Source organism: Mustelus asterias, chromosome 8, assembly GCF_964213995.1.
Source record: "Mustelus asterias chromosome 8, sMusAst1.hap1.1, whole genome shotgun sequence".
NCBI classification, from domain to species: Eukaryota; Metazoa; Chordata; class Chondrichthyes; order Carcharhiniformes; family Triakidae; genus Mustelus; species Mustelus asterias.
The window spans coordinates 1,828,548-1,841,900 of record NC_135808.1 but is presented as its reverse complement, the minus strand read 5'-3'; the positions used below and the strand labels follow the sequence as shown (position 1 = coordinate 1,841,900).

Below are 13,353 nucleotides of genomic sequence, written 5' to 3'. Positions count from 1 at the left end.
GATTTTGATTTGGTTTGATTTGATTTGATTTATTATTGTCGGGATACAGTGAAAAGTATTGTTTCTTGCGCGCTATACAGACAAAACATACCATTTATAGAGTACATAGGGGAGAAGGAAAGGAGAGAGTGCAGAATGTAGTCAGTCATAGCTCGGGTGTAGAGAAAGATCAACTTAATATAAGGTAGGTCCATTCAAAAGTCTGACAACAGCAGGGAAGAAGCTGTTCTTGAGTCAGTTGGTACGTGATCTCAGACTTTTGTATCTTTTTCCCGATGGAAGAATGTGGAAGAGAGAATGTCCGGGGTGTGTGGGGTCCTTAATTATGCTGGCTGCTTTGCCGAGGCAGCAGGAAGTGTAGACAGAGTCAATGGATGGGAGGCTGGTTTGTGTGATGGAGGATTCTCCTCTGATTCAGAGAGCTCTTGTGAATGATTATTTTCCAGTCGATTACGCAGGGGGAAGGGTGAGACATCTCTGAGACAGATACACATTATGCTCTCAGTGGGGAACACAGACTCCAGGAAGGTGGAGGAGGAGGGTAAGAGGAAGAAGGGAACATGGAGGCTCAGGAAGCTGTGGTTCCTCAGGAAGGGGACAGAGTAGCACCGACTCCGAGGGTCAGGAGGATCCCAGAAACCCTTGACGGAGGTGAAGATTAACTTATACTGCCCTGGGGGTAAACAGGCAGGAATATAGTTTTTTTTATTCATTTGTGGGACATGGGCGTCGCCGGCTGGCCAGCATTTATTGCCCATCCCTAGTTTCCCTTAGAGGGCAGTTGAGAGTCAACCACATTGCTGTGGCTCTGGAGTCACATGTGGGCCAGGCCAGGTAAGGACGGCAGATTTCCTTCCCTAAAGGACATTAGTGAACCAGATGGGTTTTTCTGACAATCGACAAGTGTTTCATGGTCGTCAGTAATTTCCAAATTCTAGTTTTTTAAAAATTGAATTCAAAATCTGCCGTGGCGGGATTCGAACCCGGGTCCCAGAAGATTAGTTGAGTTTCTGGATTAATAGTCCAGTGATAATACCACTTGGCCATTGCCTCTCCTAACTACCCGAAACCGAGCAGTACCCAATACCTGAGTACAGTGACTCAGGTATGGTTGCAGAGTGGTTAGCACTGCTGCCTCACAGCGCCAGGGACCCAGGTTCAATTCTCGGCTTGGGTCACTGTCTGTGTGGAGTCTGCACATTCTCCCCGTGTCTGCGTGGGTTTTCTCCGGGTGCTCTGGTTTCCTCCCACATTCTGAAAGATGTGCTGGTTAGGTGCATTGGCCGTGCTAAATTCTCCCTCAGTGTCCCTGAACAGGCGCCGGAGTGTGGCGACTAGGGGATTTTCACAGTAACTTCATTATGGTGTTAATGTAAGCCGACTTGTGACGAATAAAGAAATACATAAATAAGTTAATCAGGCTTTCACTACATGAGATCCTCACAGGCTTAGCAGTGCTGGGGGCCACTCGCTGTCTGTCACATTGAAGGTGACACTGGCTGGTGCTGAGGCTCCTTCACAACAGGCCCATTCCGGGCAGCCTATGGGGACCTCAATGGGACAAAACAGCCTATGGCATACTATTGCGTCAAAGTGTTTATGGAGATACAATCTCCCGGAGGGGCTGGGAATTACACCTCCTTCCTGTCGGATCTCCAGGACCTAATGGACAGGGTCTGTGGATGTTTAACGTGTCACGGTGTGGTCCTCCCAACCACCCGCTGTGTAAGGGGACCACTGCTGGAAGTTGGCGATGGCAGGGTCCAGGACGCCTGTGCCATGATGCTGCCTTTAAGGCCCCTCCCTAACGGCATTGTGGGTCAACCCACAGAACATGGAGCGCAGCGATTCAAGAAGGCAGCTCACCACCACCTTCTCAGGGGTAATTAGGGATGTGCAATGAATGCTGGCCCAGCCAGCGACGCCCACGTCCCACAAATTAATAAAAGTAAATCTCCTGCATTCACTCGCAAGACCCGTGGCACACTGGAGCCGGATTTGCCCATCCAGATGCCCGATTCCTCCTGCACCGTGTGCTCAATAATCAGCCTGCAAGCTCTACGCCTGAGTTCTCACCTCAGCCTGATCACTGATTTGATTTGATTTATTATTGTCACATGTATTATCATACAGTGAAAAGTATTGTTTCTTGCGCGCTATACAGACAAAGCATACCATTCATAGAGAAGGAAAGGAGAGAGTGCAGAATGTAGTGTGCCAGTTATAGCTAGGGTGTGGAGAAAGATCAACTTAGTGCGAGGTAGGTCCATTCAAAAGTCTGACAGCAGCAGGGAAGAAGCTGTTCTTGAGTCGGTTGGTACGTGACCTCAGACTTTTGTATCTTTTTCCCGACGGAAGAATGTGGAAGAGAGTATGTCCGGGGCGTGGGGTCCTTAATTATTCTTCCGAGGCGGCAGGAAGTGTAGACAGAGTCAATGGATGGGAGGCTGGTTTGTGTGATGGACTGGGCTACATTCACGACCCTTTGTAGTTTCTTGCGGTCTTGGACAGAGCAGGAGCCATACCAAGCTGTGATACAACCAGAAAGAATGCTTTCTATGGTGCATCTGTAAATGTTGGTGAGAGTTGTAATAGACACACCAAATTTCCTTAGTCTTCTGAGAAAGTAGAGGCATTGGTGGACTTTCTTAACTAGAGTGTCAGCATGGGGGGACCAGGATAGGTTGTTGGTGATCTGGACACCTAGAAATCAGAAGCTCTCGACCATTTCTACTTCATCTCCATTGATGTAGACAGGGGCATGTTCTCCACTGAGCTTCCTGAAGTCGATGACAATCTCCTTCATTTTGTTGACATTGAGGGAGAGATTATTGTCGCTGCACCAGTTCACCAGATTCTCTATCTCTTTCTATATCTCTCGCGGTGCGGGGAACAGAAAATTCCGCACCGTGATTGTAAAATTCTCCCCATTGTTTGCAAATGCCTCCCCGGCCTCGCCTGTCCCTCCGTCCACCTCCCCATGTCTGTAATCTCTTCCAGCTCCATAACCCCGCGCAACATCTGCACTCATTCAAGTCTCCTGCATTCCCAATCTTAATCGCTCCACCGCTGGCAGCCGTGCCTTCAGCTGCCTGGATTCTGGAGTCCTCAATTCCATCCTTAAACCCCATCACAACTCTCTCCCTGCAAAATAAAACTCAGTCTCTCTCTTTCTCTCTGTCTAAGCTCATTGGCACCAAATATTCTTTGATAACATGACTGTGAGCTCTGAAGAAAATTGCTGTACAAACTGCAGCTATTGCGACATTATCTGGAGCCTTTTTGACAATATTGATTTACCCACAATGCTCATTAGTTAAATAAAAACAGAATCGAAGGAATATTCTCTTAGTGAGGGATCAAGAATAAGGGGGAATAGTTTTTAATCACAATCAGGCCATTCAGGGATAGTAGGAACTCTCTCCCCAAAGGTGCATGTTGGGTCGGGGAATGGGGGGAGGTTGGCGTGTTGCTGGGGGTTGATGTGTTGCCGGGGGTTGGCGTGTTGCCGGGGGTTGGCGTGTTGCTGGGGGGTGGGGGTGGGGGGCGTGGTTGGCATGTTGCTGGGGGTTGGTGTGTTGCCGGGGGTTGGCGTGATGCTGGGGGGTGGGGTTCGGGGGGGGGGGGGGTGGTTGGCGTGTTGCGGGGATGGGGGGGGCAATTAAAACATTCAAGAATGAGATTGATAGGTTTTCAATTGCTTTACCCTTAACTCCAAAGGATGTGCGGGTTAGGTTGATTGGCTGTGCTAAATTGACCCCAGTGTCAGGGAGATTAGCAGGGTAAATTAGGGTTATGGAAATATGGCCTGGGTGGGATTATGGCCAGTGTAGACTCGATGGGCCAAATGGCCGCCTCCTGTACTGTAGGGATTCTAGGATTCTATGATTCTCTGAACTCATTCATGGGACATGGGTGTCGCTGGCTGGCCAGCATTTACTGCCCATCCCTAGTTGCCTGAGGGTAGTTGAGAGTCGACCATATTGCTGTGGCTCTGGAGCCACATGTGGGCCAGACCAGGTAAGGATTTCCTTTCCTAAAGGACATTCGTGAACCAGATGGGTTTTTCCGACAATGGTTTCATGGTCATCAGTAGATTCTTAATTCCAGATATTTCTAATTGAATTCAAATTCCACCATCTGCTGTGGCGGGATTCGAACCCGGGTCCCCAGAATGTTAGCTGAGTTTCTGGATTAATAATCCAGCGATATTACCACTGGGCCATTGCCTGCCCTCGCCCGGGGTCTCTGGATTACAGTGACAATACCGTTACGCCATTGCCTTCCCCAAGAGAAAATGGTAGCCAACTAGGCTGATGATGGTCCCGTGGGTTGAAAGCTGACCCTCTCCCGAATCTCTGTCCGCTCCTGCAGCAAAGCGGGCTGATGCAGCAAAATTTGCGTCTCCACCTGTCAGTTTAGCATAGGACAGAATCAAAGTCAGTCGCTGGGTGAGTGAGGACCCCAGTTAATCATTCATGGACTGGGATCATTCGGTGCTGACATATTGCTCTGAATATTTGGCTTTGGACTGACCTGTCAGCCAATGTATGGCTCCGGTACAAAGGCTGACAAAATGTTCAAACAAAGCGTTTTACGCAAACCTCGGTGCCTTCTCCAAAACAAAATCGCTTTTCACAACCTTGCCATCTTGTTAAAAGAAAAATCAATTGCCCTGCACAAACAAGCGAGGAAGAGTTGAAAGTTCAACAAAAGATTAGGAAGGTTTGTCGACTTCTGAACGGAGTGAGATAGTGCATAGGATACAGAGTGGATCTCGGTGGCATTTGACAGGCTAGGGGGTTCCCTCTGCTTTCTTCAGTCTCTCTCAGCAAGCTGAACATGGACTCCAGTTCACCTGAGGCAATGTGAAATGGAAGGGAATGTATTGCTAATGCTGACATGTTTATTACTGACTGTAATGAACTTGACTTCCAAAGCCAAGCCTATCATCCATCCTTTTAAACAAGTGCCATTGCACACGCCTCTTTGTCAAAACAGCCTTTCATTTAATCATCACAGCACAGAATGAGGCCATTTGGCCCATTGTACTTGTGCTGCCTCTCTGCAATTCACCGAGTGCCATTCCCCACCTGTTCCTTCTCTGGAATCTCTCCCCGCACCTCGTGGTGCACTAAGGTGGACTTTTGTCTGCTTCCATAGCCAGCCGAGCTGACACGGCGGCACAGTGGTTAGCACTGCTGCCTCACAGTGCCAGAGACCCGGGTTCAATTCTAGTCTCGGGTCACTGTCTGTGTGGAGTTTGCACATTCTCCCCGTGTCTGCGTGAAGTCTGCACCTTCTCCCCGTGTTATGTTGGAGCTGCTTATGTGCCTTCCTGTTTTAATCATGAGTACCTCTTATTTACCTTTTCTCTGAACGTCTAAACCAAGGTGAGCCTCATCTCACTGTTACTGAAGCCTTACACTTTCATCCTCTCTCGTATTTTAATGGAATCATAGCATCCCTACAGTGCAGAAAGGGCCATTCGGTCCATCGGGTCTGCACTGACTCTCTGGCAGAGTATCTTACCCAAGCCCTATCCCCAATCCCCTTCCCGTAACCCTACGCATTTAGCATGGCCAATCCAACTTAGCTACATATCTTTGGACACTAAGGGGCAATTTAGCATGGCCAATCCAACTTAGCTACATATCTTTGGACACTAAGGGGCAATTTAGCATGGCCAATCCATCTAACCTGCACATCTTTGGACACTAAGGGGCAATTTAACATGGCTAATCCACCTAACCTACACATCTTTGGACACTAAGGGGCAATTTAACATGGCCAATCCACCTAACCTGCACATCTTTGGACACTAAGGAGCAATTTAACATGACCAATCCACCTAACCTACACATCTTTGGATACTAAGGAGCAATTTAGCATGGCCAATCCACCTAATCTGCACATCTTTGGACACTAAGGGGCAATTTAGCACGGCCAATCCACCTAACCTACACATCTTTGGACACTAAGGAGCAATTTAACATGGCCAATCCACCTAACCTACACATCTTTGGATACTAAGGAGCAATTTAGCATGGCCAATCCACCTAACCTACACATCTTTGGATACTAAGGAGCAATTTAGCATGGCCAATCCACCTAACCCGCACATCTTTGGACACTAAGGGGCAATTTAGCACGGCCAATCCACCTAACCTACATATTAAATTGCCCCTTATTGTCCAAAGATGTGCAGGTTAGGTGGATTGGCCATGTTAAATTGACCCTAGTCAGTGGATTAGCAGGGTAAATACATGGGGTTATGGGGATAGGGCCTGGGTGGGATTGTTGTCGGTACAGACTTAATGGGCCGAATGGCCTCCTTCTGCTTTTCAGGGAATCTATGATTCTAAGTAACATGGTTAAAAATGATCTTCTTTCATTTTAGCACTGCTGCCTCACAGCGCCAGAGACTCGGGTTTGATTCTCGGCCTTGGGTCACTGTCTGTGTGGAGTTTGCATGTTCTCCCCGTGTCTGTGTGGGTTTCCTCCAGTTTCCTCCCACAGTCTGAAAGATGTGCAGATTTGGTGCATTGGCCGTGCTAAATTCTCCCTCAGTGTACCCGAACAGGCACCAGAGTGTGGCGAATCGGGGATTTTTTCACAGTAACTTCATCGCAGTGTTAATGTAAGCCGACTTGTGACTAATAAATAAACTTTAAAACTTTAATCTGACAGATATCCCGATGTTAATTCTTAATCTTGTCAAATTAAACCACCTTTAAAATTGTACATTTCCCAGTGTGGGATAATCTGCACAGTTTGGAACGATGCCTGGTATAATTCCTGATTATTTATATATCTGTTTGTGAATATGTATCGAACAACTGTAGTTACAGTACTGACCACTGGGGGCATCACTGTCTGTCAGGCAGCCAATGGCAAGAATTTGGGGGTGGAACCGTTAAAGACAGGAGAATCTTTCTAACCCAATTTGGCAACATTCTTTGTATCTTCTGTCTTGTTTTTGCACAGTTAGTACTGCACTTACTCCTGCAACATCTCAAACAAGAGGTGCCATTGTATAAGCTCTGGGGAGGTGACGGGAGAAGTCAGGGCAACTTGTGTCAGGGGAGGGGGCGAAGCGGGAAGATGGCATCGAAGGAACATGCCGAGAGTCTGACTAAATACCTGAACTGCCCCATCTGCCTGGAGCTCTTTCGGCAGCCCGTGATCCTGGACTGCGGCCACAACTTCTGCCAGGCCTGTATCGGCGTACACTGGGAGAAGACGGAGAGAAACTGCTGTCCCGAGTGCCGCAAGGTGTCGAGAGGCAACAGCCTGAGGGTCAACCGGGCCCTGGCCAATCTCGCCGACAGGGTGAGGAACCTGCGGCTGGCTCCTGCCAACAACGAACGGCCGGAACCCGCCAGCCAGGAGTGCCGGGGACCCCCGGCTATGCCAGTGAAACCCAAGGGTCCTGGCGTCAAACTGTACTGCAGTGAACACCAAGAGGAGCTGAAACTCTTCTGTGAGACCGACAAGGAACTTATCTGTGTGATGTGCCTGGACGGGAGAGGAGGCCGCAGTCACAAGTTCCACAACTTTATGCTGATACACGAGGCAGTGGTGAAGTACAAGGTGAAACCGGGGCTATTTCACGGTGGCACAGTGGTTGGCACGGTGGCACAGTGGTTGGCACGGTGGCACAGTGGTTGGCACCGCTGCCTCACTGCGCCAGGGACCCACGTTCGATTCCTGGCTCGGGTCACTGTCTGTGTGGAGTCTGCACGTTCTCCCCGTGTCTGCGTGGGTTTCCTCGGGGTGCTCCGGTTTCCTCACACAGCCTGAAAGACGTGCTGGTTAAGTGCATTGGCCGTGCTAAATTCTCTCTCAGTGTTACCCGAACAGGCGCCGGAGTGTGGCAACTAGGAGATTTTCACAGTAACTTCATTGCAGTGTTAATGTAAACCTACTTGTGACACTAATAAGTAAACTTAAACTTTAATTCTGTCTCACAAATCAGAAAAACGGCAAGTTCTGGATAAACTCAATAGCTCTGGCTGTGGAGAGAGAGAGATACAGAGCTAACACTTCCAATCCAGTATGACTCCTCTTTGGAACTACTTTATATCTGTAGCAGGGAGTGATTTCATTTGATTTTCTATTGTCACATATTGGAATATGGTGAAAAGTATTGTTTCTTGCGCACTTTCCAGACAAAGCATAACGTTCATAGAGTACATAGGGGAGAAGGAAAGGAGAGAGTGCAGAATGTAGTGTTACAGTCACAGCTAGGGTGTAGAGAAAGATCAACTTAATGCGAGGTAGGTCCATTCAAAGGTCTGATGGCAGCAGGGAAGAAGCTGTTCTTGAGTCGGTTGGTACGTGATTTCGGACTTTTGTATCTTTTTCCCGACGGAAGATGGTGGAAGAGAGAATGTCCCAGGTTGCGTGGGGTACTTGATTATGCTGGCTGCTTTGCCGAGACAGCAGGAAGTGTAGGCAGAGTCAATGGATGGGAGGCTGGTTTGAGTGATGGACTGGATTTCATTCACGACCCTTTGCAGTTCCTTGCGGTCTTGGGCAGAGCAGAAACTGTGATACAGCCAGAAAGAATGCTTTCTATGGTGCACCTGTAAAAGTTGGTGAGAGTCGTAGCTGACATGTCAAATTTCCTTAATCTGCTGAGAAAGTAGAGACGTGGTGGCCTTTCGTAACTGTAGCATTGGAGTGATTTTAACCTTTACACAAAAACAGGCGCTGTGGGGGCAATCGCCCATCCCTCAACTCACCCAAAAATCAGGATTGGTTAATTCAACATCGCCTGTTTTGTTCCATCTCCTGATGTTAAAAGTGTCTCCCAGCCCTGCCTGACTGAGCCTTTGTGGCGCAGTCCCTGCTCTGAACCACATCATTCCGGGATCGAGTCCTCCCTCAGGACTTGAGGGTTGAGGAACGCATGATTTCTGAAATTATTTCATGCCTGGGATGTGGGCATCACTGGCTGGTCCACCATTTATTGCCCATCTCGAACTGCCCTCGATCTGTATTGGGTTATTTCAGAGTTAACCATACTGCTGGGGTCTGGAGTCACAGTGGCACAGTGGTTAGCACTGCTGCCTCACAGCACCAGCGCCGGGTTCGATTCTGGGTCACTGTCTACGCAGAATCTGCACGTTCTCCCCATGTCTGCGTGGGTTTCCTCCGGCTGCTCCGGTTTCCTCCCACAGAAAGATTTGCTGGTTAGGTGCATTGGCCGTGCTAAATTCTCCCTCAGCGTACCTGAACAGGCGTTGAAGTGTGGCAACTAGGGGATGTTCACAATAACTTCATTGCAGTGTTAATGTAAGCCTACTTGTGACCCTAATAAATAAACCTTAAAAGAATTGCCCCTCAGTGGCCAAAGATGTGCAGGCTAAGGTGGATTGGCCATGCTAAATTGGCCCTTACTGTCCAAAGATGTGTAGGTTAGGTAGATTGGCCATGCTAAATTCTCCCTCAGTGTACCCGAACAGGCGCTGGAGTGTGGCGAATGGGGGATTTTCACAGTAACTTCATTGCACTGTTCATGTAAGCCTGCTTGTGACACCAATAAATAAACTTTTTTTAAAAATTGCCCCTTAGTGTCCAAAGGATGTGCAGGTCAGGTGGATTGGCCATGCTAAATGGCTCCTTAGTGTCCAAAGATATGCAGGTTGGGTGGATTGGCCATGTTAAATTACCCATTATTGTCCAAAGATGAGTACGTTAGGTGGATTGGCCATGCTAAATTGCCCCTTAGTGTCCAAAGATGTGCAGGTTAGTTGGACTGGCCATGCAAAATTGCTGCTTAGTGTCCAAAGACAGGCAGATTGGGTGGATTGGCCACGGTAAAATGACCCTTAGTGTCCAAAGATGTGTAGTTTAGGGGGATTGGCCATGCTAAATTGCCCCTTAGTATCCCATGATATGCAGGTTGGCTGGATTGGCCATGCTAGATTGCCTCTTCGTGTCCAAAATAAGTCTAAATTAGATGGATTAGCCGTGGTAAACGTGAGAGGTTATGGGGATAGGCCCTGGATAAACTATTGTTTCAGAGGGAGATGTTCAGACTCGATAGAATTCTGCACTGTCGGGATTCTCCTATGACATGTAGGCCAGACCGGGTAAGAACAGCAGATTTCCTTCCCCCAACGGACATTCGTGAATCAGTTGACAATGCAGCCAAAAGGATTGAGTACCAATCTGCAAATGTTTCCGGTGTACACCAATGGTTAGCGGTAAGGGTGGGAGAGATTCATGGCCAACAATGTGTTGGGAAGAAAGTTGGGATCCTTGCCAAAGCTGTCCAGTAAAATGGCAACTCTTTGATTTGATTTGATTTAATTTACATGTATTAACACACAGTGAAAAGTATTGTTTCTTGCGAGCTATACAGACAAAGCATACCATTCATGGAGAAGGAAAGGAGAGAGTGCAGAATGTAGTGTTACAGTCATAGCTAGGGTGTAGAGAAAGATCAACTTAATGTGAGGTAGGTCCATTCAAAAGTCTGATGGCAGCAGGGAAGAAGCTGTTCTTGAGTCGGTTGGTACGTGACCTTAGACTTTTGTATATTTTCCCCCGATGGAAAAACGTGGAAGGATCATAGAATCCCTACATTGCAGAAGGAGGCCATTCAGCCCATCAAGTCTGCATTTAGCACAATCCCACCCAGGTCCCATTCCTGCAGCCCCATATATTTACCCTGCTAATCCCCTGACACTAAGGGAGAATTTAACATGGCCAATCCACCCAGCATGCGTAAATTTAGACTGTGGGAGGAAACCAGAGCACCCGGAGAAGAGAATATGTCTGAGGTGCTTGGGGTCCTGGCTGCATTTCCGAGGCAGCAGGAAGTGTAGACAGAGTCGATGGATGGGAGGCTGGTTTGCGTGATGGATTGGGCTACATTCACAACCTTTTGTGGTTCTTGTGGTCTTGGGCAGAGCAGAAACCATAGCAAGCTGAGCTGAGTGAATTGTATCCCAACCGATATATGGTCTTGCTTTTCAACCTGGACATATGAATATTTCTTTTTAAAAACAAGTGCTTTTAACCCTAGGATAGACTGAAATCATCCTTGGATAAGCTAAGGCAGAAGATCACTCTTCTCGAAGTCAAGTTAAAGGAAAAACAGAGCATTTCAGAAATTGGTGTAAGTTCCCTCCCACTTCTCTTCAAAAAACAAAGAACAATACAGCACAGGAACAGGCCCATCAGCCCTCCAAGCCCACGCCGCTCCCTGGTCCAAACTAGACCATTCTTTTGTATCCCTCCATTCCCACTCCGTTCATGTGGCTATCTAGATAAGTCTTAAACGTTCCCAGTGTGTCCGCCTCCACCACCTTGCCCGGCAGCGCATTCCAGGCCCCCACCACCCTCTGAGTAAAATACGTCCTTCTGATATCCGTGTTAAACCTCCTCCCCCCCTCACCTTGAACCTATGACACCTCGTGAACGTCACCACCGATCTGGGAAAAAGCTTCCCACCGTTCACCCTATCTATGCCTTTCATAATTTTATACACCTCTATTAGGTCACCCCTCATCCTCCGTCTTTCCAGTGAGAACAACCCCAGTTTACCCAATCTCTCCTCATAACTAAGCCCTTCCAAACCAGGCAACATCCTGGTAAACCTCCTCTGCACTCTCTCTAAAGCCTCCACGTCCTTCTGGTAGTGTGGCGACCAGAACTGGACGCAGTATTCCAAATGCGGCCGAACCAACGTTCTATACAACTGCAACATCAGACCCCAACTTTTATACTCTATGCCCCGTCCTATAAAGGCAAGCATGCCAGATGCCTTATTCACAAGCTTCTCCACCTGTGACGTCACCTTCAAGGATCTGTGAACTTGCACACCCAGGTCTCTCTGCGTATCTACACCCTTTATGGTTCTGCCATTTATCGTATAGCTCCCCCCCACGTTAGTTCTACCAAAATGCATCACTTCGCATTTATCTGGATTGAACTCCATCTGCCATTTCTTTGCCCAAATTTCCAGCCTATCTATCTCCTTCTGTAGCCTCTGACAATGTTCCTCACTAACTGCAAGTCCAGCCATTTTCGTGTCGTCCGCAAACTTACTGATCACCCCAGTTACACCTTCTTCCAGATTGTTTATATAAATCACAAACAGCAGAGGTCCCAATACAGAGCCCTGCGGAACACCACTAGGCACAGGCATCCAGCCGGAAAAAGACCCTTCCACTACCACCCTCTGTCTTCTGTGACCAAGCCAGTTCTCCACCTATCTAGCCACCTCCCCCTTTATCCCTTGAGATCCTGTCCCTCCCTCACTGTCTGGTGTTCGGGCGTGGTAGATTTGACCGGTTTCCCTCATTTGTCGCACTGCAGGAGAAGTCGACCAGCCTGCAGAACCTCATTTCCTCTGAGTTCGCCAAGATGCACCAGTTCCTCGACAGGAAGGAAGAGAGTTTGATTCGAGAGCTCAAGGATCACGAGGAGAACATTTCGGAGGTGATGGGGAAGAACCTGCAGGAGATAAGGAGTCACCTGGAGTCCATTCAGCAAAAGCTGTCACAGCTGCACTCACAAATGGACCAAAGGGAGTTGATCAACTTCTTGGAGGTACAAGGGTGGCGGGAAATGGGGAAGTGTGTTATATTCAGCTGTGCTCAATATTAAAGTGAGCTTTGATCGCGCACGGACACCCATCTTCTGACACCAATCAGAAAAAACCCAGGTCACAAAAGCAAGTGCGCCGCAGGAACCCATTGAAGTCAAATTTCTGTTTCTCCAAACAGGTTTGTGTTTGTATCCTGCTCTACATTAAGTTTGAGTTGTTAATAAATGGGAAGTGGCGTCGTGGTAAGTTTTTACATTTATTTATTAGTGTTGCAAGTACATTAACACTGCAATGAAATTATTGTGAAAATCCCCTAGTCGCCACACTCCGGCGCCTGTTCGGGTACACTGAGGGGGAATTTAGCACGGCCAATGCACCTAACCAGCACGTCTTTCGCACTGTGGGAGGAAACCGGAGCACCCGGAGGAAACCCACGCAGACACGGGGAGAACGTGCAAACTTCGCACAAACAGTGACCCAAGCCGGGAATTGAACCCGGGTCCCTGGCGCTGTGAGGCAGCAGTGCTAACCACTGTGCCACCCCCAATGCTGGTATTGTCGCTGAACTATAATCCAGAGACCCAGGGTAATGCTCTGGGGACCCGGGTTCAAACCCCACCATGGCAGATCATGAAATCTGGACTCAATATCAATCAGGGATTGGAATTGGAAAGTCTAACGGTGACCATGGAAGCATTGTTGATTGTCATAAAAATCCATCTGGTTCACCAAACATAGGAAATAGGAGCAGGAGGAGGCCATTCTGCCCTTCGGACCTGCTCTTCATT

The 13,353-nt window shown here is 48.2% G+C and overlaps 1 protein-coding gene across 1 annotated transcript in view; it reads left to right on the top strand.

Moving 5' to 3' along the window:
- The first annotated feature begins 560 nt into the window (after positions 1-560).
- LOC144497618 (zinc-binding protein A33-like) overlaps positions 561-13,353 on the top strand; it is a 30,752-nt gene continuing 17,959 nt past the window's right edge. Inside the window, exons 1-5 of the mRNA XM_078219059.1 lie at positions 561-651; positions 6,507-6,584; positions 7,142-7,593; positions 11,039-11,131; positions 12,334-12,567. Of these exons, the coding sequence (XP_078075185.1) occupies positions 561-651; positions 6,507-6,584; positions 7,142-7,593; positions 11,039-11,131; positions 12,334-12,567 (948 nt within the window). The remainder of the gene's footprint in view (positions 652-6,506; positions 6,585-7,141; positions 7,594-11,038; positions 11,132-12,333; positions 12,568-13,353) is intronic.